Here is a 27531-nt window from a genome sequence, read left to right on the forward strand (position 1 = left end):
TGGCCATTTGCGGTGGTGTCACAGAGGGGCTGATCACCTCATGTTGCCTTGACACAGGGCTTGTGGGGGATGGCCAGTCGTCGTCTTGTGAGTGCCCCTGCGTGGTATCCTCATGTTGTATGGGATGAAACAAACAGGGGGATTGAGACAGGTCATGGATGGATCGTACATCGACATCACCGTTTTCTGTGTCGGAGCATGCTGCCATTAATGCAGTGTCACCTATGGTGCTGCTGCCACCAGAAGCAGTGCCTTCTGTGGCATCCATTGGGGGGGCCTGTGGTGGTGGTGGTGTTGTGGCCATGCTGGCTGCTGGGGTGCCTGTTGAAGTCCCCTCCTGTGTGCTGCCACTTGATTTGTGCTGCTGCCGTGTCTTGATGCGTGCAGCTGAGGTGGAGGGTCTTTGGCCGTTGGTCTTGGCCCTCTTTGCAGGTGTGCTGGTAGGGGTGTCCTGGAGCTCGTCGTTTGAATCGGACCCTGTGGTGGAGTAAAGGAGGGCGAGCGTTATTAATGGGTCTGTGGAAATTGGAATGGCAATGTATCACATGCATTGGGGTGGTACCTGAGGGTGATTTGGGTCAGGGCCTTGGAGGTGGTTTCATTTTTGTGTGGAATGAGGGTGCAGTTGTATTGCAGCCTGCAGTTAGGGGGTGCCTGCTGCATTTGACTTTTAATGCCCGCTATCAGGCCAATGTGAGTGGACGTTCTCCTGGACATGTGTTTCTGTTGCACTATGTGGACACATGGTACTTCACATGATTGAACATTGTGGTTTTAGCATAGTTTTATTTGGGCCACCTACCTGATTCTTCGGATGTCTGCACTCCTTTCTCCATCCCTCCGACTCCCTCTATGGTCTCCATTCCAATGGTGGAGGCACAGATTTCTTCCCAGGGGGTCAGCTTGATGGGTGATTCCGATCCTCCCCCGGTAGCTGTGGCAATGTTACGGTTGGCGGATAGTATGCTCCGTACGCGTATCCGCAAGTCGTCCCATCGCTTTCTGCATTGCTGTGGGTTGCGGGGTGCGGTCCCCACCGCACTTACCCGCTGTGCCACCAGGGCCCATATGGCCTTCTTGTTCGCAAGTGCCGTCCTGGTCATTTGCGTCGAGAAGACGACGGCAGCATTCTTCTGGAGGGTCTCTGTGAGCACCGTGAGTTCCTCACGTGAGAAGTGGAGCTGCCGCTTGCGGTCGCACGCTTTTTTCGCTACTTTTCCCATTGTTTTGGTTTCACTAGGGTGGATGACGGGTTGGGATGTCTCTCAGGGTAGTGTTTTTAATGGTTGTGTGAATGTTCTGATTTTATAGGTGTACGGCGTGCTGTTTCCCGTTCCGGGACCATGTTTTTGCTTCCGTTTCCGTATATTTACGGTCACCGTATTTTCCGATTGCCGCTCTCTACGGTGACCGCTATGTCCGGTGGCGGAATTGCACCTAGGTCGCCGTACGACGGCGGTGAGGGGCGTTTTGGGGACATTTCCGCCATCGCGGACTTTGCACTTCCGCCAAGGCGTAGTGCTCGTGCCCGATGGGTCAGAATTAGCCGCACTTTACTCTGTCGTGCCATGGCGGAAACGCTATTTACGCTATGGCGGTCAGGTCAGTTACTTTCCGCCAGGGTCGTAATGAGGGCCAATGACTTCATTGCAGATATAAACACGCTACTGGTGAAATAAAGAGGTCTTAACCAGGTCTAACTTTAGCCACTTGATTTAAAAGCACAAGTATTGGCAAAGCCAACAGTTTTGGCTTGTGTATAAGCATAAGACTTTTGCCAGGCACTGCTATTATATGGCCAGGTGTTCGGGTTTAGCACAGCTTCTCTGGATCTCTGGCATCTTGTGCCGACTCTGCAACTGTTGGTGCCCGGCAGGCTGCACGTCTTCCTTCGACCGTGCTGTCAGACTCCTACACTCACCTGGACCTCTGCTCTGCCAGCTTCTCGCTGGTTCATCACTGTAGGACTGTCTGTGAGTGCCTCTCCTTCTCGGCCCGCATCCTGGGCAAAAGCCTTTGCTTCTCGCACTGAAGCACTGTTGCATTCTCGGTTCCTCCAGGGAGGGATTGACAACTGAGTAAGGCCATCCTTTTTCTTTATGCGGGAGGAGCCCAGACAACTAGAATGCTCATTCACATTCTTCCAAGTGCTGTTCAGTGTTCCACACCTGCTCATCCCAGTACATCTCAAGGAAGTCTTTATTAGATCATCTGTACTCTTTCACGTCACAGTAAATGCTGGGATTTCAGTCTTACAGACATATAGGGAGATGTGTGATGTGGAAGCGTGGTGGGTAGGGTAGGAAGGTGTATAGGGTGTTGGGTGAGCGGAGGAGGAGGGAGGTTAGAGGCGGGACAGGATATGGCTGAGGATGGGTGACCTTAAAATAGTAACCTGGAACGTCAGGGGGCTCAACAGTTATTTAAAGAGGAACAAGATAATGATGTATTTGAGGAGGCAGAGGATATGCATTGCCCTGTTACAGGAAACCCATCTCACTAGAGAGAAACAGGAGGTGATACACAGAAAGTGGAGGGGGATTACTGCGGGGGCCACAAATTCGGCGTATGCTAGTGGGGTACTGACCTGCCCCACATGTACCTTTCCAGTTGATACGATCCACAGAAGACACAGACGGGAGGATGGTCACGATACGGGGTTTGATTGAAAACAAGGAGGTGTGTATTATGAATATATATGCACCTAACCAAGATACTGCAGCTTATTTTAAGACCCTGTATGGCAAAGTCAACCCGTACCTGGGAGGGGTAGTTATATGGGGAGAGGACTTACTGCACACTGGACCCAGGGATAGATAGATCGGACGAGAGACAAGGGAAACCCACCACCGCCGCCAGAACTTTGAGGACCCTGTTCGGGAACTTCAGCTAATAGACATATGGAGGTTGCATCACCCACAAGACAGACAATACACGCACTACGCGGCCCCACAAACCCTATACACACGGCTAGACTACATGTTTACTTCACCAGAATTGGCCGGAGAGATAGTGCAGGCGGAATACAAAGCGAGGATCCTCTCGGACCACTCGCCGCTGGTCCTAACATGGCAATACCGGCCCCCCAGAGCCAAGATCCCCACGTGGCGGCTCAGGGCTGAGTTACTGAAGGACACAGCATTTAGAGAGGACTTGTGGGAGGATATTATAGAATATTTCGAATAGAACACTGGAAGCGTAAAATCAGCGGGCACTCTGTGGGAGGCATTTAAGGGGAACAGCCATATCCAAATCCAAAGTGCTCCAGGGGGGTATTTTCCGGGAACTACAAAAGGCCGAGAAAGAGCTAGAGGCAATCATGAAGAAGGGAGACAGCTCCCCAGGGGTCACCAAAGCTACGGGTAATTTACAGCAAGAGTGTGGGAAACATTGGGAGAGACTATGCAACCTGAATTATAAGAATACACAGAGAGACAACATGCGGGTGGTGATAAACCAGCAGGCTGTTGGCATGGCTATACAAAAAAGAAGGGCCCATGTCAGTCATTAGAGAAATAATAGGGGAGAACGGTAAAATATCAGACACCCAAGAAGGAGTGAATGATGGGTTCCTCAAATTCTACCAACAACTGTACCAAGACGTGGAGGGGGGAGTGAGATGAAGGAAATATCAGAAGATATAGGCCTGCCGAAGTTGAGCGCAGAAGAGAGGGAGGAATTATAAGCCCTGATCACACTGGAGGAACTGGAGGCAGTAGTTAAGGGACTACCCACTAGCAAGGCCCCGGGAACTGACAGACTGCCTAGTGTATTTTAAAAATCGTACAGTACGGAAGTGCTCCCCCCATTGCTGGTTATGCTGAACGAAGCTTTGGAGATAGCGAGACTACCAGAGTCCCTCAGAGAGGCAATTATTATCCCACTTCTCAAGCCCAATAAGCCCAGCACGAATTGCGGATCATATAGGCCGGTATCCATGTTAAACCAGGATAGCAAGATCCTTACGGCTTTGCTGGCAAACAGACTGAGACAAGTCATAGGCAAACTCATACATCCAGATCAGAACTGATACGTACCACATAGAAGCATATCTGATAATCTTAGGCGGCTCCACCGAGTCATAGAACAAACTGAAGGGGATGCGCAAGAAGTGGCCATTGCCTCACTAGATGCGGTGAAGACATTTGACTCAGTCAGATGGCCATGGCTGATGGCAGCCTTGAAGGAATACGGAATTGGGCTTGTGTACCTGAAATGGGTAGAATTGTTGTATAGCTCCCCGCTAGCCAGAGTCAAGACAGGGGCAACTATTTTGGATAAATGGCAGTTTGGCAGGGGCACCAGACAGGGATCTCCTTGGTCCCCGATGCTGTACATCCTCGCATTAGAACCCCTGGCAATATACCTCAGACAACAATACGAACCTGTGGGTATATATACTAAGGGAGGACCGCACCTCATTTCACTGTATGCAGACGACATACTGCTATACCTGAGATACCCAGAGGAAAACTTGCAATATGTCTTGGATGTGCTGGAGCGATTCGCATTGCACTCCGGGATTGCAGTAAACCACATTAAGTCAAGATTGTTCCCCCTTGGTAGATATAAGGGAATCCCACAGGAGGACCTACCAGTGTTGCCAATGCACTGGAAGACCACTACCTTCAGGTACTTGGGGGTAGATATCTATCACAAGGTAGAAGACGAACACACACACAACACAGAGAAGGCAGTGGTTAATTTGGACAGATTCTGGGCGAAGCTCCCCCTGGCCATGGTAGGGAGGGTGGCACTGTTGAAGATGGTAGAACTACCCTGGCTACTACACTTTTTCGTGAATATCCCACATACGATACCTAAACAATTCTTTGGGAAATTACAGAGCCTATGCAGAGGTTTCATATGGTATAATACCAGGAACAGGATAGCCTTCTGGAAACTGCGGAATATGTATGACAAAGAGGGTATAAAATTGCCGAACTTTGAGTTCTACTACATGGCTAGCCAATTATAGTATGTTGTTAAATGGCTGACAGACGATCTCACAGCTGAGCCTAGACTGCTACGGTCTGAATGCACCCACTTTTTCCTGAAAGAAATGATATGGGTCCCCAATTCAGAACTAAGGGGGCAATCGAGGTACTGAAACTGGGATGGGGGGTGTGGCGCAAGGCTTGTCGGGCCATGGGAAACCCGACTCCATGTTCCCCGCAGATGCCGCTAGTGGCACTATCGGGGGTGGATGAGCAACTAAGAAAGGCGATCCGAAAACACTGGGAATCGGTGGGTATCGCTACACTGGGAGACCTGTGGCACGAGGGGAAGGTCATAGAACTCAAGGCGCTGATAGAAGAAACCAGACTGCACCTGGGACAACACATTACCTACACCAGAGTGGTACGGAGGGTGAGAGAATTATGGCCTGGAACGGCGCTTGAGGAGCAACCCGACGAGGCCATAGAGACAATCTATGACATCTTGGAGGGGGGACATGAAGTCTCCCGAAGTTAATGAACTTTAAATGTCCAGGGTGGGCAAGGAGGTAACAAATGTGAGAAGGGACTGGGAAGAAGAAGTGGGAGCACCCATGCATGATGGACAGTGGGAAAGGGCCCAAGGAAACCACAAAAAAGTATCCATAAATGCAAGGTTGCAGCAGATCCAATTATATGTAATTCATAGGGCGGATATGACGCCCCAGGAGAACCGCCAGATTTAAGAGCGCAGAAACACAAAGGTGCCCTATATGTGGGGAAGAGAATGCCGGGATGGTACACATGTTCTGGGCATGCACAGAGGTAGCGAAATTCTGGTTGGAAATTGCCCATCGATTGTGCGAGAAAGGAATAAAGTTGGATGTGGAATCAGTGTGGGCATGTATGATGGGGAGCTTCACAAGGCCTCGCAACCTGAAACATGTTAGTAAACTTAAGGACCTGGCTTACATATTAGCCAAGCGTAGAATAGCCATGGGCTGGAAGGCAAGCCAAAGGCCCAAGATAGATGTCATGATTCCTGCCCCTCATATCCCCAGCTCTCCAAGATGTCAGGCTGGAGCCAGGCCAAGATCACCGACATGGCCCTCAAGGGCCTCTCCATCCCTCCAAAGACCCACTTGGAGTCAGACTTGGTGCTTGTGGCACCAGACTCACTCACTCCCATAGGATAACATTGGGGATTGGACTTGTAGTGCATTGGTGGGGAGAAGATGGATGCCCCCACATATTTCGGTTCCCAGAACTGCATGTGCGGTCTAGTTTTTTGGGTGTGACACCTGGGATACCCAGAGACTATTTAAGCCACAGAAAGGCTCAGAAATATGCTTTGCGTTTTCTGCACCTGCAGCGTGACACTCACAGTGTTCGGATCGGTCTCCAGTAGGCCTGCATCTTTCTTCTGCACTCAGCTCCTGCAAGAACAAGAACACTGTTAGGAACAGCCATACCTTGCGGCACTTCTGCCCATCATTCATCGCTCCTTCTGTTCTGCGGGCATCTTTGGCGGTGGCATTCCCATCCCGGCACGCCGCTTCCTAAGGAAAAGGGAAAAGAACAGAAAAAATGCATTAGTAAGCATTCTGCAAATCTTTACTTATTTTTAAATACTGTATGAGCTTCAAACGCTTAACTGAATCCCAGCCGCTCTGGGGGAACTCTGTCTCCGGAACTTCTCATCCATCTGTAAGAGGGAAAAGACACTCCAAGTTAGCGTGGAAACATCTAGAGGCGCCGCATACCGCGCTTACCCACCGTATTTGTTCTTCATAACCGGCATCCACGCTGAAAACGTTGCGGCACCTAAAAGACACAGAAAAAGAACTCAGTTCAATGCAAATACGAAAAGGGTGCATTGCGCATCGCGCTCTCACTCACCTTCAGCGCTACTCATCTCAGCAGCACGCCGCAATCCCCGGACGCCGGCCATCAACTAAGGAAGGAAAGGAACGAAGTTAGAGAACTGTTCAAAAGACTCATTATACTTACCTGTCGGACTCTTGCCAGTGAAGTAACTAGGCAGGAATGAGCCTGCATCAATCAACGCGCCCCTGCGCTGAAAGTAGGACGGAGAGCACACTATCCAAGAAAACAAGGTGAGCTGTGGATCAAAGGGAAGGGTTGGACCCTGGGGAAGAAGGGGCTCAAGCACACAGAGACAATAGGGGGTTAAACTCTACCAATCCTGTGTTTCAGGCCCAGTCTCCAGTCGAATAGCCTCCAGGGAAGGGTTCGAGGTCGTAAGAGGTCAGAACAGGCTGAGTGACGTCCCCGTGGATACCAGGTGAGCGTTACAGAACGCAAAGCCTCACATCAAAATCCACCTGGGTGTCATAGAAACGTCAGAAACCGACCAGTTAGCCCACATGTTGGGGCAGCTATGTTCCGAAGTACATGCAGCCAGGCAGGAGACCAACACCCTGAGGAGAGAGCTGATAGTAGTCAAAGAACGCACTGTTGATTTAAGCCGGCAACTTCTCCAGTCACAAGCAGGGCATGCACCATTGCCGGGAAGCGTGCCCTCGATGCCAGCGCCATCAGCCAATCCCGTTCAGATAACCCTTCCTGGGGCAGTCCCCTTGGCCCCGTCTGAATGATTTACGGGGGATCCCAAGAGGTTTGCAACGTTCATGAACTAGTGCCGCCTGCACTTCCTTTGTAGCCCAGGGGCCTTTCCGAATGACCAATCACGGGTCGCTTTTATGCTATCCTACCTGAGTGGTAGCGCCGCGGACTGGTCTGTACCCTTTGTGGCCCAAGACAATCCTTTGCTGCATGACTTCAGGGGCTTTCAGCAGGAGATGGAAAAGCTGTTCGTCCGTCGTACTCATGGGCAGGCATTAGACAACGAACTTCTGTCCCTACGCCAAGGGAATCAAGACCTATTAACATACATAGCCACGTTCAATAGACTTGTAGTTGAAGCAGAATGGCCAGTGGAGAAGAGAACCACGTTATTTCATCAGGGGTTGCGGGGGAAACTCAAGGATCTTCTTGCACAAGTAGTGAACCCCCCGAAAGACTGCTCAGAATTCATTGACCTTGTTGTTCAACTTTATCATAGGTTGCAGGACCGAAGAGCAGATCGAACCAGACCGGACCTTCGCCCTATGTATGTGCGTTCAAAGGACAATACTGCCCGAACAACGGAAGGTTCAGGAGAACCAATGCAAATCGGGGGGGTCAGAACCCCCTTGACTAAAGCGGAAAAGGATAAAAGGAGGCAGCAGAAGTTAAGTCTGTACTGTGGACGGTCAGGTCATTTCCTTAAAGAGTGCCCTGTGAAGCCACCGAGGAGGACGGTAGGGGCCACGGACAAGGAAGATACCATCAAGGAATCGGAAAACTCCTCAGCCCGGCAAGTGTAGGGGTCCACTTGTCGAGCGAAGAAAGTGAACTACAGACCTCCCATTTTGCACTATCTGTGGTCTTGATCAATCACCAACAACCATCTCGGATGCATGCAGTAAGAGCGTACATAGACAGTGGAGCCGTTGGGAATTACATCAACCAGGATCTTGCGGCAAAGATGGGGCTTCCTTTACGCCCCCTAAATCAAGCACTGACACTGTTACTACTGTCGACGGCACGGAAATAGCTTCTGGTCCAGTATCCCAATGCACTGCAGCTTTAACCCTTCTGTGCCAGGATGGACACCAAGAATCTATCGTTTTCGACCTCATTAAGGCACCACAGTTCCGGTTGATTTTGGGAATGCCATGGTTGGTAGCTCACATTCCTCAAATCAATTGGCGAGCAAAAGAATTGGCCTTTCCCGAGACTTGTGTCCACACATGTTATCGCCAAGAGAAACAACCAATAGACACCAGAACCTCCACGCTTGCGACTGTGGCAATCGGCACCCTACCAAGTGAATACCAGGACTTTGAAGATGTCTTTCAGAAAGAACAGGCTAATACCCTGCCACCGCATAGACCATACGATTGCCAAATTGACCTGATACCCGGCGCACAAATCCCTTGTGGGCGAATTTACACACTCACGGAACCAGAAAACCAGCACCTGAAGGCCTATCTTGACCAATACCTGGGCAACGGGTTCATCCGTCCCTCGAAGTCTCCAGCAGCCAGTCCTCTATTATTCGTACCAAAAAAGGAGGGGTACTTGAGAACGTGCATCGACTATCGCGCACTGAACCAGATTACCGTAAAAAATCGCTACCCCCTGCCACTGATCCCTGAATTGCTTGATCAAGTGAAAGATGCCCACATCTACACAAAACTAGACCTGAGGGGGGCATATCACCTTGTTCAGGTAAAACAGGGGGATGAATGGAAAACCGCTTTTCGCACCAAATACGGCTTGTACGAATATCAAGTAATGCCCTTTGCAACGTGCCTGCTGCATTTCAATAATTCATGAACGATGTCCTACGGGAATTGATTGATGTCTGTGCTCTAGTGTACATCGACGATATCCTAGTATATTCCGCATCAAAGCAGGACCATGTTAAACACGTGCGATCCGTATTGGAGAAACTCCATCAACACCAGCTCTACGCCAAGCTCGAAAAGTGCTCATTCCACGTCTCTGAGGTGGAATTCTTGGGCTTTATTCTCAGCCCGAATGGAATCCAAATGGATGTACACAAGGTAGATGCTATCCTGAACTGGCCATCCCCAAATTCATTCAAGGGGGTTCAAAGTATGCTGGGTTTTGCAAACTTCTAACGCTGGTTCGTCCCAGGATTTTCGCAAATCGTGCATCCCATCACGTCATTACTAAGGAAAAGCAACAAAAAGTTCAGTGGACAACAGAAGCCGGAGAGGCTTTCCAGGAACTCAAAGCAAGATTCACATCTGCCCCAATCTTACGCCACCCTCGCCCTGATCTCCCATACCTGGTGGAAACGGATGCCTCAAGCACGGCTATGGGATCCGTCCTCTCACAAAAGGACCCCGAAACGGGCCAGTTACACCCTGTTGCCTTCTGGTCACGTAAATTCACACTCCCTGAACTCAATTACGTTATCACAGACAAAGAACTCCTGGCCATTAAGTCATCCTTTAAGGCATGGCGGCACTACCTCTTGGGTGCCAGACACGCAATCACCGTAATAACTGACCACCGGAACCTCCAGTACCTAAAAACGGCAAAGGCCCAATCCTCACGACAACTACGTTGGGCTCTTTTTTTTGCTGAATATGACTACGTGATTACATTTCGACCAGGGGTGAAAAACGGGAAGGCTGATGCCCTTTCCCGTATGGGGGTGGAAGAGCAAGGGTATCGGACCCCTGACCCAATAGCAATCATCTCGAGTGACAAGCTCCTAGGAATCACAGCAACCATAACTCAGAAAGAATTACATGAAGAAATCCAAAACCTGATGAGTCCGGAGCAATTACAAGCGTGGAGTGCACAAGGAGAACATTACATGATAAAAGATCAGTTGCCCTACTTCAGGAATCGTTTATTCTTACCAAACCAAGAACTACGAGAACAAGTCATGTCTGGTTATCATGATTCCTTGATCGAGGGCCACCCCGGAATCGCTAAAACCCTAGCCAAGGTCAAATGAAATTATTGGTGGCCCATGTGGCGTAAAGACATTATCCAATTCATCCTATCTTGTGGAGTGTGTGCTCAAAACAAGTCATCCAAGCAGAAACTGGCTGGGCTATTACAACCATTGGAAATCCCACCAGCACCCTGGCACACGTTGTCCCTCGATTTTATTACTGACTTACCACCCAGTCAAGGGTTTAACACTATTCTTGTGGTCGTGGACCTATTTTCAAAAATGGCACATTTCATTCCTCTTAAGGGGCTCCCAAATGCTTTCACTCTGGCAAAGGTATCTCTTGAAGGCATCGTACGGCTCCATGGGTTTCCTACAGTTTTGGTCTCAGACCGAGGTACTCAATTCGTATCACTGCCTTCCGTGTAATGAGGCCTCTGTTTGTCCTTCTCCCTCCTCTTGCTCACTGTACTTCACCACCTCCTGTTGTACCTCCCGCTCTAACTCTCCTACTCTCCTTACTCTGCTACCACCACGTCTATACTAACACAGTCCTCCTCAAGGGATATGGTGCCCGGCTCACCACTCTATTAAAGACAACCACTCTACCAATTCTGTCTTTCTCTTACTACTCCCGCCACCTTCTATCTTTACTCCCAACTACAACTACTAACTCCGTCACTACCTCTGCTCCACTCCACTACTCCTACTCCGATTTCCCTACTCCCACTATTCTCTCACACACAAAAACTCCACGGACCCCCTCTAACCAAGAGTTTCTGGCCTACTTTCTGCTTTCACCTCCTCTGGTTTCTTGGACGTCCTTCTCCACCGCCTGTCCTCACCCAACCAACCCACACTTGCACACTCACACACACACCTCCTTAAATACCCCACACCCTCCCAGGAATGGCTACTCACCCTGTTCGATCACTTACCTGGCTCAAGTGGGTATGGCAGAGGAGTGCTTAGTGAGGCTTCAAAAAGGGCTTGTAAGCTCCGCCACCTTTTCTGGAAGCATCTCTGGCAAGGCAATTGAAAGAAAATCTGATGAACTGGAGTCCCTGTATTATAAGGCCTTTTGATGGGCCTTTCAATCTTAAAATCTCTGGTAAACTGGTTGGAGCCTCATTATTAAGGCCTCCTCTTCTGAATGGAATGTAGATCCCTGGAGAATTGCTGCACTCCTGTCTCGCATGGCTGGTGTTAGGCTGCTGGCTGTTGTAAGGAACGCATGGTGGCAATAGTAAGACAGACAAAAGTAATTACATTTCAAGGGTGTTTGTTGAACCTTTGCAGGGGTATGATAAATACCTATCTAAACCTAAATCTAAAGATGGGAGCAAGCTACTACCATCAAATAATAAAGAGGGCAGTTCTAGTGGAGATTTATCAACATAAAAAGGGCCTGTACTAAAATAAACTATTGCCAATCCTTACTACTAGTTACAAATAGTGTGGGGTGTAGTTCATGAAAAAGAAAGAAGTGTTCACAAAATGATAAATCAGGATACTTGGGCGGTGCCTCTCTTCCCCACGTTTTCAGCATCGGGCAAGGGGGCTCACTTGAGCAAAGCGCACACTCTGGCTTCTGCAGCACGAGGATACAGTTCCAGTTTCACAGTTCACAAACTCAAGATCTTCTGTGTTCAAGTTTCTTGACTTCTCACCAGTCTCTTGCCACAGAGGCCTGCTGTAACAGAAATGACACGCAAATGTTCCCTTTACCGTTTACAGCATTCATTTTGGGTATTTACCCTGGATCCCCCTTAGCCAGGCACCGATCCTTTTCACAAACAAAAAGTTAAACGTTGGATCCCCTTCTTCCGGGTTCAGATCCATTCAGCGTTGGATCCCCCTCTTCTAGGCTCACATCCCTTCAACTTTGGTTCCCCCTCTTCCGGGCTCAGATCACTTTAACAAGGTTCAATTAGTCTCCCTCAGCCCTGCTCGGACCAATTGGATTTACTTTACACTGTCAAAGACTTTCAAATGTGCACCATGTTTAGCGAGACCCATTGCATGACCGCTTCGATCTCAATATTTCTTTCACACTCAGCATCAGTTGGATACCTAACAAAGACTTTCTAATGAGCACCCACATGGTGCCGGACCACTTTGCATATGGTATATTTTCTTGAATTCCCCATAGTTCAATTATGAAGTTTAAGTAATTCTTTCCAGCTTTCAATTACAGTTGTGTCACTTATTCCAAATGCTTCATACAATACTCCTTTTATACAATGTTGCTGCTTGCAACATTGGTTCAAAACACAAGCTGGCTTGATATCAGTCCCTCCGACTCGCGGGCTGTGTTGCTTTTTCGGGTGCTGCTTTGTTGTAGGAGCAACAGCGGCAATCACTCCTCCCCGCCTTTGTTATCGAGGCAGGAGAGCCCCAGGTACCTCCGACACACTGTGTAGGTTTGATCAGCCTTAGTTCCTGGTCTTCGGTTTCTTACTTTCCAAGGCTTGTGAAAGTAACAGTCTTTATAGGTCAAGGGTGCTTCCCTTCTTGCAACCCTCTCCGGTCTCGCCGTCTTCCTTGTATTTATTTTTTTATAACAGTTTTTATTATTTTCAATAATAACAACGGTCCAAAAGGAAAGAAGAACCACAAAAAACATTAAAAAAAGAACAAACCATAATAACAAGAAAATAAACATTCCAACAGTGTGCGTCTTGGTGAACAAGCATCAGACATTCTACCTTAAGTTGGTCACTATATTCCCTTTGCCCACCCCCTTCAACTCGAGCTTTGCACTCCAGCGTCCTCCGCTTTAGTATCTTTTAGAGGTTCCTCTTCCTCTGTGTCCCCAGAGAAGTCTTGTTCATTTGGCCCGCCTTGGGTAGGCCCATACAGTGTGGCCACTAGATGTCTCCAGGCCATCAGAGTTTCTGTTTCTTCCTCTTCCCCTCTACTAGCCATTCCATATCATACTGCTGTTTCCACCTCTGCCCATTTTTGGAGGTTCTGCCACCACACCTCTATTGTAACGCTCACCTGGTATCCACGGGGACGTCACTCAGCCTGTTCTGACCTCTTACGACCTCGAACACTTCCCTGGAGGCTATTCGACTGGAGACTGGGCCTGAAACACAGGATTGGTAGAGTTTAACTCCCTATTGTCTCTGTGTGCTTGAACCCCTTCTTCCCTGGGGTCCTATCCTTCCCTTTGATCCACAGCTCACCTTGTTTCCTTGGATAGTGTGCTCTCCGTCCTGCTTTCAGCGCAGGGGCGCGTTGATTGATGCAGGCTCGTTGCTGCCTAGTTACTTCACTGGCAAGAGTCCGACGGGTAAGTATAATGAGTCTTTTGAACAGTTCTCTAACTTCGTTCCTTTCCTTCCTTAGACGATGGCCGGCGTCCGGGGATGGCGGCGTGCTGCTGAGATGAGTAGCTCTGAAGGTGAGTGAGAGCACGATGTGCGATGCACCCCTTTCGTATTTGCATTGAACTGAGTTCTTTTTCTGTGTCTTTTAGGTGCCGCCACGTTTTCAGCGTGTATGCCGGTTATGAAGAACAAATGCGGTGGGTAAGCGCGGTATGCGGCGCCTCTAGATGTTTCCACGCTAACCTGGAGTGTCTTTTCCCTCTTGCAGATGGATGAGAAGTTCCAGAGACAGAGTTCCCCCAGAGCGGTTGGGATTCAGGTAAGCGTTTGAAGCTTATACAGTATTTAAAAATAAGCGAAGATTTGCAGAATGCCTTTTTTCAGTTCTTTTCCCTTTTCCTTAGGAAGCAGCGTGCCGGGATGGGAATGACACCGCCGAAGATGCCCGCAGAACAGAAGGAGCGATGAATGATGGGCAGAAGCGCCGCAAGGTAAGGCTGTTTCTAACGGTGTTCCTGTTCTTGCAGGAGCTGAGCGCAGAAGAAAGATGCAGGCCTACTAGAGACCGATCCGAACACGGTGAGTGTCACGTTGCAGGTGCAGAAAACGCAAAGCATGTTTCTCAGCCTGGGTGTGGCTTAAATAGTCTCTGGGTATCTCAGGTGTCTCTGGGCTGAACCACACCCAAAAGACTAGACCGCACATGCAGTTCGGGGAACCGAAATATGTGGGGGAATCCATCTTGTCCCCACCAATGCACTACAAGTCCAATCTCCAATGTTATCCTATGGGAGTGAGTGAGTCTGGTGCCACAATCGCCAAGTCTGACTCCAAGGGGGTCTTTGGAGGGATGGAGAGGCCCTTGAGGGCCATGTAGGTGATCGTGGCCTGGCTCCAGCCTGGCATCTTGGAGGGATGGGGACATGAGGGGCAGGAATCATGACAGCACTTCCCCCAAGGCCCCTCTCAAGGTGGCTCTTCTATCTGGTCCTGGTTTGGTTGGATGGTTTTGATGAAATTGTCTAAGCAAGCGAGGTGCATGGATGTACTCACAAGGCTCCCATGTCCTGTCTTGTGGACCATACCCCTTCCAGTCTACGAAGTTGTATAATTTGGATCTGAAGTACTTTGAATCTAGGATGTCCTTTACTTCAAATTCTGGCTCCCCGGCGACTACTACTGGCTGCAGTGGCGTTGCTACCCGGGTCCCAGGTTGAACAGGTTTAAGTAGAGACACGTGGAACACAGGATGAATCTGCATGTTTGACGGCAAAGCTACTCTGACCGGCACAGGATTTATCACAGAGGTGACGGTGAATGGAACCATGTATCTTGGACGGAAAGTTCAGGCTCCTTTAATGGACACGTGTTTAGACGCCAGCCAGACTTTGTCTCCCACTTGGTAGTTGGGGGCCTTTGCTCGGTGTTGATCAGCAAACTTCTTTTGGCGATTGTTAGCTTGAAGTAGGTGTTCAGATGCCCTTTTAAAGGTTTGAGAAATGGTCGTGTGCAAGGTTTTGACTGCTGGCATTTCCAGGGTTGTAGGAACGTCCAACTCAGAAGTACGTGGGTGCCTGCAATACATGGTATAAAAGGATGTCTGCCCAGTGCTGTTGTGTAGGGAATTATTATAAGCATATTCAGCTATCCATAATAGGTCGAACCAGCTTCCTTCAGCTTGGTGTAACATGCAACACAGATACTGCTCGAGCGTCTGATTTGTCCTCTCAGTTTGACCATCCGTTTGGGGATGGTGACGGGTGGATAGCCGGATGTCGATCTGGGCCATAGAGCAGCATTTTCTCCAGAAGTTAGATACGAATTGAGTACCTCGGTCTGAGACCAAAACTGTAGGAAACCCATGGAGCCGTACGATGCCTTCAAGAGATACCTTTGCCAGAGTGAAAGCATTTGGGAGCCCCTTAAGAGGAATGAAATGTGCCATTTTTGAAAATAGGTCCACAACCACAAGAATAGTGTTAAACCCTTGACTGGGTGGTAAGTCAGTAATAAAATCGAGGGACAACGTGTGCCAGGGTGCTGGTGGGATTTCCAATGGTTGTAATAGCCCAGCCAGTTTCTGCTTGGATGACTTGTTTTGAGCACACACTCCACAAGATAGGTGTCAGGGATGGCACTCTATTAAGAGTGGCACAGGACACCCAGAAAGGGTTTGGGTGGTTGTGCCAAATAAAGTGGACAGATAAGAACACACACAGCGGAAAGGAAAGAGAACGAAGAGTAGGCAAGAGTAGCAAGGGAAAAGATACAGATTGAATACCCTTTTGGGGTGTATGCAGATATAGGAAAAGAGTATTCCACGAACCTTGGAAATACTCTAGCCTTCTGCACAGTTTGCTATAACAGAGGCCCACGCTGTTTGCTCATGACTTGGAACAGCAGCTCTGGGTGTCTGTAATGTAGAAACAGGACAAGGGAAGGGGCAGAGGTTGACTGATGGGAACCAACCGACAATCTCTGTACAAAAGGGTCTACAAACAGTACAAGAGAAGATACTACAGACAAATCCAGGAAAGGAGGTGATAGCAAACTAGCAGAAGGAAATGAAAGGAAAGTCGTGTAACAGGATAGGATAGCAGAGGACAGTAAGGAACAAGGTTGAGAGCTCAGAGGAGCAGGAAAGCAATGAGTAAGCCCACAGGAGTAGGACTGTAAGGTAGAAAGCCCAGAGGAAAAGGGCTTAGGGCAGCAGAGTAAAGCAGACTGCACGGCAAGGATCCCAAAAGGGCCGGGCAGTAAGGAGTGAACCCTGAGGGACAGGGCCGCTGAACGTAGAAGGTAGCAGAGGACTGTAGAGGGCTGCTAGGCCGAGCACCCAGCGGAAAAGGTAGGTAGTAGGCAGCGGAGCGTGATAAGCTGCAAAGTAGGAAGGCCCAGAAGACAAGGGCTGTAGGTAGTCAGAGTGAGGTAGGCTGTAGAGCAGGGAGCCCAGAGGACAAGGGCTAAGGCAGCCGGAGTGAGGCAGGCTGCAGAGCAGGGAGCCCAGAAGACAAGGGCTGAAGGCTGGAAGGCAGCAGAGTGTGATAGCCCAGAGGACAAGGGCTAAGGCAGCCGGACTGAGGCAGGCTGCAGAGCAGGGAGCCCAGAAGACAAGGGCTGAAGGCTGGAAGGCAGCAGAGCGTGATCGGCTGCAATGTGGAGAGCCCAGGAGGGCAAGGACGGAGGCTGGAAGGCAGCAGAGCGTGATCGGCTGCAATTTGGAGAGCCCGGCAGGGCAAGGGCGGAGACTGGAAGGCAGCAGAGCATAACAGGCTGCAAGGCAGGAAGCCCAGAGGAGCTGGACTGAGGCAGGGTCCAAGTAGGAGTGAAGGTAAACAGCATACAGGATCCGTAGGAAGACACGAAAGGTGGAGGAAGGACTCTCAGATGCAAGAGGCTGAGCCACTGCAGGCAGCAGCCTTTATACTGCCTAGCCCAGCACAGGGGCAGGCTAATTGGTTGCACCTGGCGAAGCACACCTGCAGGCAATTGACCACCTCCCTTTCTGTTCCTGGGCTGGTGGAAGCAGGGCAAGTCCCTAGGGCTTCTGGGGGGTGTAGTTCCTTTGATAACCAATAGGAACAGCCAGGAATCGATGCTTGTAGCCAGGTGCATTATGGTATGCGTAGTTTGTTGGAAATAATAATAAAGCACCAAAGTCTCGCAAATGGGAAATAAAGTTCCCAAAGTAAATATAGATGGATCCAAGAGTCTGTTGTCAATAAATGATAAACATATAGTCCAAATTGAGCGTAAATGGATGCGCCCATGGCGCAGGCATGACAATAGGATGAATTGGATAATGTCTTTACGCCACATGGGCCACCAATAATTTCATTTGACCTTGGCTAGGGTTTTAGCGATTCCGGGGTGGCCCTCGATCAAGGAATCATGATAACCAGACATGACTTGTTCTCGTAGTTCTTGGTTTGGTAAGAATAAACGATTCCTGAAGTAGGGCAACTGATCTTTTATCATGTAATGTTCTCCTTGTGCACTCCACGCTTGTAACTGCACCCTGGACCATGCCGGTAAATTACCGGCACCGCCTTGGCGGTAAGGGGATTTACCGCCCCATTCCAAGGTTGGTGGGGCGGTAAATCCCCCTTCCGCCATTGCCCTTCCCCATTCCCATTTCTGCCCCATAGGGCTCTATGGGAATGGGGGAAGGCGCTAATTACGGCACCGCAATTTTGCGGTGCCGTAATTAGCTCCGAGGTCCCTTAGCGGGTTGGTTTTTAACGCCTGCAAAAAGCAGGCGTTAAAGCACCAACCCGCTAAGGGACCTCGTAGTAAGGCGGTAATGGTTAACGGTCACCGTTACCATTAACGGTGGCCGTTAACCATTACCGCCTTCCGTGTAATGAGGCCCTTGCGGATACAAGTGGTAATAGGAATAGGAGTGAAAAAGGAAGTACGATCTAAGGGTGGAGGGAGGATGTTGGAGTGAGTGTTTGGAGGGACAGTGATGCAGTGGGAGGGGAACAGCCATAAGGACCAGAATAGCGAAAGGTCAGGAGCGAGAGGGTCTGACAGAAGTAAGAGTGACACTGGTCGAGAGAAGGCACCATTCCCCATTTCCTGAGACTACTAAGGGGGGGGATAGGAGAGGGAAAGCTAGAAGTTCCCTAGAGAGTCAGATAGCCAATGTCTTAGGGTAAACCCCTGTGGTGTAGGGAAGTGAAAGGCAGGGGCTACTGATTGTTGAGTTACTAACAAACTGGTAGGGACATCTGGTGTTGGGAGGCGGGACCCAGGCCCAGGGAAGACGCCAGAGGAAAGGGCTATCCTGAGCACCAACCCCAAAGGACTCAGAAGCCCAATGAACTTGAGATCACTAGCCATTCTGACCATTTGTTTTTAATAAACACCCTTGGACTTTTCGTTAAGACTCAGCGTGATTCTTTGGGATGGGACCACTCTGGTCTCATTATTCCGAGGTTATTGGCTCACTGCTTCTCTATTAAAACCCATTCTGTTCATGGCAAACACTGGCCCACTTGCCTCGCACAGAGCAGCCTCTGCAAAGCACTTGGTTAGGAAGAGAATCCTCCAGGGTACTGTTCAGGTGGCCATGGATTATGTCTGTCCTGGTCCCTAACGGCCCGCCTTGAATATGTTGGATGAGGAGGAGAGGAACTGCAGCTAATCAGGACAGAAGTTGAGTGAAATTGAGTCATGGACCTACCCAGCGATGATTCCCTCGGTGGCAATGTTTCTCTGGGGCATCCAGATGCTGGTGAGGCGGCTGGAGCTTCTGAGTAGTTAAAAAGGGAAGCGGAATGGGTTTAATATCCTGCTGACAAAACAAATGGTTGGTCGAATGCTTGCCAGAAAAACTGGATTTAGCATGTTGCTAAATCTCTGGTAGTTTTATTTATCTTTGAAAGCTGATTTAGATTGTTTGAATTCAGGACACCTTGAGTGACTTTCCAATGAGCTTCCTTTGCGATACCATACGTCACCAGAGTAATGTTTACCACCTTACGCTGTAACTTCGCTCTTCATTTCAATCTGTACTAGTTGGGCACTCTGGCCGTTTAACTACTGTTCAGCAATGCCTTTCTCACAGCTTCATTTTTTGATTTTATTAGATGACTGCTCCAAAATTCTTTATGAAATGCAGAGCAATATTAAGTACCCTTCACTGAAAAGTATGTATGATTTCCCCATCTTCCTATGCTAGAGTGATGTGTGCAGTATGACGTGAAACTTTCTGTTTATTTGGCCATTGTGGAAGACTAGAAGCATAAAACCTTCAGACTAATCCTATTTGTTTCTGTATCTTGAAAGCAAATGGCCACTTCAGAAGGGCTGATCCATCGCTCTGGAGGGAAGGAACGGCCCTTTGTCCTGACCCGATCGTTCTTTGCTGGCTCTCAGCGCTATGGTAAGTATCAGCATCATTTTCAGGCCTGGGGCGGATCTGGGAGCAATTGTTTTGGAAAAGATTGATATGGTGCCACATATACAAAAGCCTTGCTTCCTAGCGCTTAGCATATACAGTGTGAGAAAATGGACCCGTCCATGCTGTACACATGCTGTAAAGTCCAGCACTTTCCATAAAGGTTTTTAAAGGCCAAGCTTAGGTGGGTGAAATGAATGGCCTCTGCAATGTTTTTTTTCCCCCAGGCAAGGAGGTGCTATGCGCCACTGGTCTCCAGCCTCCCTACCTCATTTACTTTGTAACCCCCTAGTTATGGAGTGAAGCAAGACCTGGTGAGTCCTCACCGAGAGGACCTTTCTGCGTTTTGGTGGCATGAAAAGGTCCCACACTAGAGACCCACAAATGGAAGGGTTCTCTACTTGATTTGAAGAAATCTGTAAAGTCCAGATGCCATGCTTCAAAAGGTAGAATATATTAAAAAACAGTGGGCCTCAAAGAAACACAACTTTAATAGCACCACAACTCAGGAACAGTCCGTTTTAAGCTGAAAAATGATTAATGAGATTTAATTACATGTTTAATTTGTGGAAGTCATAAAGCTAAGACTTTAAAAGAAGATTAGCATTATACATAGAGCGGGGGTGAAATAGAATTCCCTGGGTGTAGGAGTGCGTGCATAGGATTATCAGCCGGAGGAGGGGAGTGAGCGGAGCATAGGGAAAGGTGGCAGGGAAAGGCATACCAAATGAAAGTGGTTGGTGTTTTTCACCAGTTTCCCACGGGAGGTGTAAGTGTTCTTACATCAGTGGATTAGAAACTCTGAGAACACACGGGCCACCTCCTTCAATTCTAGGGGGAATGGGGCATGTTTGAACTGGGAGGGATCCTTTGGGAATTGTCTTTTCTGTTTTACAACACTTAAGTTCCAGTGCTACGATTGGCAACAGCGATTGTGATTTCTTCTACCAGGTATATGCAAGATTTCACCATGAATGCTCCATTTATTTATTTATTTGCATTTATAAAGTGCACAACAGCCCTTGGGCATCACAGCGCTGTTACAAAAGGCTTACTTAGTTACATAAGTACTTGCAAAAACATGAAAAAACATTCAGGTTGCTTAACCCCATGTTTCAGGGCGGCATACTTAGTTACATAAGTGTTTGCAAAAACATACAGGTTGCCAAACCCCATGTTGCAGGGTGGCAACAGCATACAAATGCAGAGTCTGTATATGTTGTAGAAGGATTTGAAGCTGATTATAGCTTGTACAGGAAGTAAGTGTAGTGTAGTACAATCCTAGTTAGGATGGTCAGATGGAACCCTTTTTGCCACATTGAGGAGTGGTGCCCTGATGGCTACAATGGATTTGCTAAGGGGCGAAGAGGACTCTGACATACCTGCAAGAATATCTAGTTTCTGTAATAAGTAGGGAAATTGCCACACTAGTTCTTTTCTGATGTCAGTTTATCTTATTTCTTAAACCATAAGAAAAGTCTCACTATGATATAAGTCTCTTGAATGGATCTGCACAACAGAATTACAGATGAGTAAATTAAGATGTTCATGAAAATAGATGTATTGTTTGTCCCCCCCAAACCCCCACTGGATACTTGTTCTGGGAGAAGGGGTATCCCAGGGGTCTGGGGGCTGCCACCCAGAGTGTGATGCCCGAACCATGGGTGTTCTGGGGAGGTTTCCCTGGTGACCTCCGTCGGCCCATGAGTGGGAGTCTAGGAATCACCACATGGTCACCATAGCAATGTTTGACCCTTTAAGGGATGTACAAACCTGGGGAGAGATATCTGGGGACATGGACTGCATGTCTGGGGCCTATCCTGGGGTAAAATAAACAAAAGAAATCAGGCCTATCCCATTGCGGTACCATTCAAACAGCTTCTTCATCATGGAAAGTTATGAGGCAAGAATAGGTAACACGGCCTTCAGCAGGGATCTCCTTTCCTCCTGCACATGCTCATAGTGGAAGAGCCATCCGTGATGGTAGGCTGTTTTTATAAAGCCACAGTTCAGCCTCCTTGTAATCTCCTAATGTGGATATATACACCGGCATTGAACTGATACATTTTTTCAAGATAGACCAGTCTAAAGATAGAGTTAATAAACACACGCACCTGTAGTCTCTTATCCCAAGCTCAACCTCAGGAGAGGAACAGACATGGTATAAATGGGACAGCATGGGAAAGGCCAGTGGAGTTTGTTGGTGATGGAAGGAAAGCAAACCGAGAGATGGATGGAGGGACAACACCGGAGAAGATTAAAAAGGAGCAGAGAGTTGGGATAGAAAGAGGTTGGAAGAAGCTCTGAGGTGGCATTGAAGGGTTATGGGCAGGCAGGTGAGGAATAGAAGTAGGAGGAGGAAATTGAGACGGAATATAGGAGGCTGGAGAAATTGGCAGGGCAGTGAAGCAGAGAATGGTTGAAGGAAGGAGACAAGCTGTGTGGAAGAGAAGGCAAAGTATATTATTCAACATAGGAGGGGCAGAGAAGGGTATATGAGAAAGAAGTGAAGGTCAACTGTAGAGAGTATGTTGAAGCCCCTTATTGAGGAAGAAGAGGAACCCTGCAACGAAGAAAGCACTTGTTGATGGAGGCTGATAACGTGCCCCAGGGGGAGGGGGGAGGGAGAAGATAACTTCAAGTGCAGAGGGAAAGTAGCTTGAAAAGGGAACAGAAGTTGAGCTACCAAGAGAGGAGGTCATATAGTACAAAGAAAGAAGTACAGGAGAAAGTGGCAGTAAAGGCTGACTAGAGAGTATGGATGAATACTCAGATGGGGGCAAACAGGATGTGAACCATAAGGGTATATGATTAGTCTAGACAACGAGGAAAGGCTTTCAAGGAGGAGATAGAAGAGGGGTACCCTACACAAGGGTTTTCTTATTTGGGTTGGAGGAATGTATAAGTGTGGAAGATGAGAAACACTGAAAAAGGGGCGTGCAGAGGGAGGCTGATAACACGGGCCAAGTGAAGAGAAAGGACAACTTCAAAGTGAAGAAGGAGTAGGGGGGCTATCTTGAAGCAGGCAGAGAAGAGCTACCAAGAGAGGGAGGAGGCTGTCAAAAGACAGAGTACAAAGAAAGAGAGGAGTAGAGGCCAATAAATGCTGACAAGAGAGGTTGGATGAGCAGCCAGCTGGAGTGGGAACAGGAAGTGAGGCCCAAGTACATATGATTAGTGTAGACAATGAGGAGAAGCTGGCAAGGAGATAGAGGAGGGGTTCCTGGAATACGCACATGACGAAGCAATAAGGATGACAAGGGGAAAGTAAAGAAGAAAGTGGAAAGAGAACATGAAATGTATTGAGGAGCACTTTAGGAACGAGTGTGCAGCAATGGATGATGCAGGCCTTAGAGAAGCTCCAAATGCCCACTACACCTCTGACAAGTTCCAGAACATTTTCCCAAATCTGTACCAATTATTGTGTGACTGGCACTGGCACTAGTGGGTTACCAAGAAGGAGAGAGGAGACGTTATTCCCCTATATACTCAAGCAATAGGAAGTTCATCCAGGGTAACTTGAAGGATTATAGTACCACCTGTTCTGACCGTGAAGGCTCGGGAATGCTGTGAGATCCACAAAAGACTTGTGATATAATCCAGGAGGCATCAAAAACAATTGATTTTGAGCACTGTCTTCTTTATTTGGGAAGCTTCCTTTGGATTCTTTTAAAACAATTATTAAACTGCTGGATGAGGCCAAGACTAGTCTTGACAGAAATTGGAGAACTTTTGTTCTTTTAGATAGTTTGGGATTTTTATTTCTCTTTGTGACTTGTGAACATCCTAGCAAATGTCCATCTTGACAACTTTAGTTTAGTTCTGAACACAACCATGTATTATTTGGCCACTACTGAAACCGTGGGCCTCATTCCGACCCTGGCGTTAACCAAGGCGCTATTAGCGCCTTGGTTGACGCCGGTAATTTTCCGACTCTACCACCCCATTCCAAGGTTGGCGGGGCGGTAATTCCCCATTCACCATGGGCCCTTCCCCATTCCCATTTTTGCACCCAGAGGGCTCAATGGGAATGGGGAAGGAGGTAATTACGGTACCGTAAATTACGGTACCGTAATTACCTCCAAGGTCCCTTTGCGGGTTCGTTTTTTAACGCCTGCAAAAAGCAGGCGTTAAGTACCAACCTGCAAAGGGAACTCGGAATAGGGCGGTAAGGGTTTAACGGCACCGGTCTCGTTACCGGTGACCGTTAACCCTTACCGCCCTACTCGTAATGACCCCCCATGTCTCGAATACATCTTTTGTTGAATTTACCAGTTTTCTAGCACTTTCTCACTCGTTCCAATGTCACTTCATGACAGTACACAAACAATTTAGAGTTACTGCACTTTTCCTCGTAGTAAAAGTCACAAACACAAGAGTTGATGTATTAGTGTGGCATATGCTGTGAATCTACACATGTTGTGCTAAGACTTTCTGGTTGCTGTCTGTAGGTGCTATGTGGACGGGCGATAACACGGCAGAGTGGGGGTACCTGAAAATAAGCATCCCCATGCTGCTGTCACTCAGCATTTCAGGAATCTCGTTCTGTGGAGGTAAGGAGTCTACACGCATGGCAGCTTCTCAGACTTCCTGTTTTTTTAGTTAATATGTTGAATGGCTCACATTGGTCTACATAAATCTTGAAGTGTTGCAAAAACATTTGCACTGTCTATATTGTATAATTTTCTAAGTCCCTCCGATGAAAGCAAATTAGGCAATAGGAAATATGAAAGTTGTTGCTACTGCTATGATATTACATGAATGGAAGTGAAAATCTTTATGCACAATTGTATAATCACAGGAGTCGATATGAGCTTTTGCTTATGCTTCCTCCCCCTAAAGATAATCCCAGTGCTGACACCAGTGCTACCCTATAATAGCAGTGCTAGCAGGTTTTTAATTTCATTTTAGCAAGGTTTTTATAATAAGCTGTATAATGCACAGGAGCTTCCAGACCACTTAGATTGTCAGATATTACTCTGCTTTAGACTGGCAGCACATTGAACGATTTACTGGGAGACCACGCTCAACATAGGGTGTTCCTTCCCCCTGTAAGGAAGGCATGGCACCAACAGTAAGACAGACACAAGTGACCACAGTTTAAGGGTGTTTGTTGAACATCAACAAAGGGTTTGATCAACGCCTATTTAAGTCTTAATCTACCGATGGGAGCAAGCTATGCCCATCAAATAATAATAACACATCCTAGTGGTGTCTTGTCAAAATAAAAGGGCCTATACTTTTATGTCAGGTTATTCAAGCCGTTGGCCTCCCTTCCCCACGTGTTCAGCCGGGATAAGGCGGTTCACTCGAGCATAGCACAGTCTCTAGCTGCTTTAGCACAGGGATACAGTTAAAAAAACAATAAGTTCTTCTCCATCTTTGATTTGCACAAGTATTCACTTTGTGTGACTCACTATTCACCCCGGATACCACTCAGCTGGGTTCAGATCCCTTTTACAAAATGTTCGTCGTATATTCTTTTTCTCGGGTGACTCACTGTTCAATCCGGATCTCTCTCAGCGGGGCTCAGATCCCTTTTCTCATACAATTAGTCTCTCTCAGCCGGGCTCGGACCAATGTCACTTTTACATAAAATATCAAAGACTTTCAAATGCACACAGGTTTTGGCTTGAACCCGCTGCAGGACCACTTCGATTTCAGAATTCCTCTTGTTTTAACCTTTTGTCACCTTGTCGTTGGATACCTAACAGATACTTTCAAATGAGCAAACACGTGGTGCCGGACCACTCCGTCTATGGTATCATATTTTAGCTTCAAAGTTCCATCACTCATCGGCTGTTTTGATTATACTTGCGTTGCTCGCCACGTACGTTTCATGCACTGTTCTCTTCAATAGTCTTGATACAATGTTGGCGCTTGCATCCTTGGTTTACACACAGAACGGTTTAGTATCAGTCTCCCCAACTCACCGGCTGTGCTGACTTCACTTGTGCTGCATTGTTATAGGAGTAAAGGACAGTACCACAGCGGCAATCGATTCTCCCCACCCGTCAACGCGGGAGAGCCCGGATACCACTGACACACAATGCTGGATTCTTCAGCTTTGATTCCAGGTCTTACGTTTCCTATTCTCGAAGGCTCATAGAAAAGGTCAAGGGCACTTCCTTCTTTTCAATCTTCCTCGCTCTTGCCGTCTTCCACCTTGTATTAAACTGCCATCTCGGAGCTGCTGCTTTCTCGTGTGCTTTCGTGCTCTGCCTTTTATCCGTGTGGAAAAGTGTGATGGAAGTCAGGTGTGTAATGATCAGTAATTGCATGACCCTGCCTGACTATGGTAGTGGGACACGTCAGGTATATGGCTCGGGTGTTAGTCCTTTTTCTTTCAAAGTGAGCTGTCAGTGGGAAAGTCTTTGTGTTGGAAAAGGGGGGTTTGAATTCCTAAGTATTCTACCGGGTAGGATGGGGTAAAGGTGTAACAGGGAAGGGGATACTGCGTCTCGCCATCCGGTGTCCCACTTCCACTCCCTGAAGACCCCCCCTATCCAGGTGCTCCTTCCGCACTGGTCCAACCCTAAGAACTGGATCCAAAAGCGGTGGCAGTGTCCTGGCCACCTGGATGACACATCCCTGGGGATTAGTGGGTGAGACACCTTCAAGTTTCGCACTCCCCCAATTAAACAAGACCACACTAGACCATTTATTTAGGATTCCACACTCCCTATCTATGACTCATATAGAGGCATGCAGATCCCTCCCCCTGTGCTAACAGTGAGCCAAGAACCAGACAGGGGTACAGGCATAATATATATTTATTCATAGTTTAGGTTCAATGAAGTTCTGTTTATGTTACACATGCCACCTTTTTTGTGGCACAAAACAAAGCTTCAACACACAATGGGCCTCATTACGGGTCCGGCGGTAACCCTGTCTGTGCTACCGGCGGGTTGCTTCTGAACCAGCAATAATTTACCGGCGTCTGACTTCCCGGTGCTACCGGCTCATTACAAGTCCGGCAGCTCGGGAAGTCGGGCGCCGGTAAATTGTAAGTCCCCATTCCCATCTATGGGAGTGCGGATACAGAAGCACCGGCACCGTTGCTAACCGCTGCGCCTGGCAGGGTCAGACCTATCAGGCACAGCGGCCATGGCAGGCAAACTTAGAATGAGGCCCAATTACTTTCTTTTTCGTAATGCACGGGCAAATATTAGTTGACCAAAATGTCGATGGAAAGTAAAAACAGGTTTGATTTTAAAACAAGTTATACATCACACGTTCAGTGTTGGATACATGAGGCCGTCTAACCTTTGCAAAGTGCTTCTCCCCCAGCACCAAAAACACAAGCATCAGTGATATGCAGCACCCCTCTGTTTAAATGCCAGGTCTAGGGAGTGGGGACAGTTTAGGAATTTCATTTGGGTCCAAGGGCACCCCTTTGTTTGAATACAAGATTTAAGGAGTGGTGACAATTGGGATTTTCGTTTTGGAATAAGTATACCTTTGGTTTTAAAAGAAAGTTTTGGGAAGGGCTATCAGTTGGGCAATTCGTTTAAGGGGCAAGGACCTTTTTGTTTTAAAGGCAAGGTTTGTGAATGGTAACAATTACAAATTTCGTTTTTGTGGCCAGGACACCCCAATTACTTTATGTGACTATAACATGATTCCCGCTAAGAGGGAGGGTGAAAGTTTCAAATTCTTCCAAGCTCCCCCCTGTGTCAATCTATCTGAGAGTTAATTACATTTATATTCAGTCAAAGGTGCTAATGGTCTACACAATTTGTCGCCCACCCATTATTAAGGGAAGAATAGTAAGGCAAGCAGAACCCCCCACACTTAATTTAATTTTAAGCAAGTTACTTATATGGGATTTGTCTGGATTTGGTGCACAGG

General features: G+C 48.0%; 1 protein-coding gene across 1 annotated transcript in view; it reads left to right on the forward strand.

The window, feature by feature from the left end:
* Positions 1-27531, forward strand: part of GANC (glucosidase alpha, neutral C) — a 730404-nt gene that overhangs the window by 469008 nt on the left and 233865 nt on the right. The window contains 2 exon segments of the mRNA XM_069638822.1: positions 19569-19665; positions 24132-24233. Coding sequence (XP_069494923.1) covers positions 19569-19665; positions 24132-24233 — 199 coding nt within the window.

The sequence above is a fragment of the Ambystoma mexicanum genome, chromosome 14, assembly GCF_040938575.1.
Source record: "Ambystoma mexicanum isolate Mex_15411 chromosome 14, UKY_AmexF1_1, whole genome shotgun sequence".
NCBI classification, from domain to species: domain Eukaryota; kingdom Metazoa; phylum Chordata; class Amphibia; order Caudata; family Ambystomatidae; genus Ambystoma; species Ambystoma mexicanum.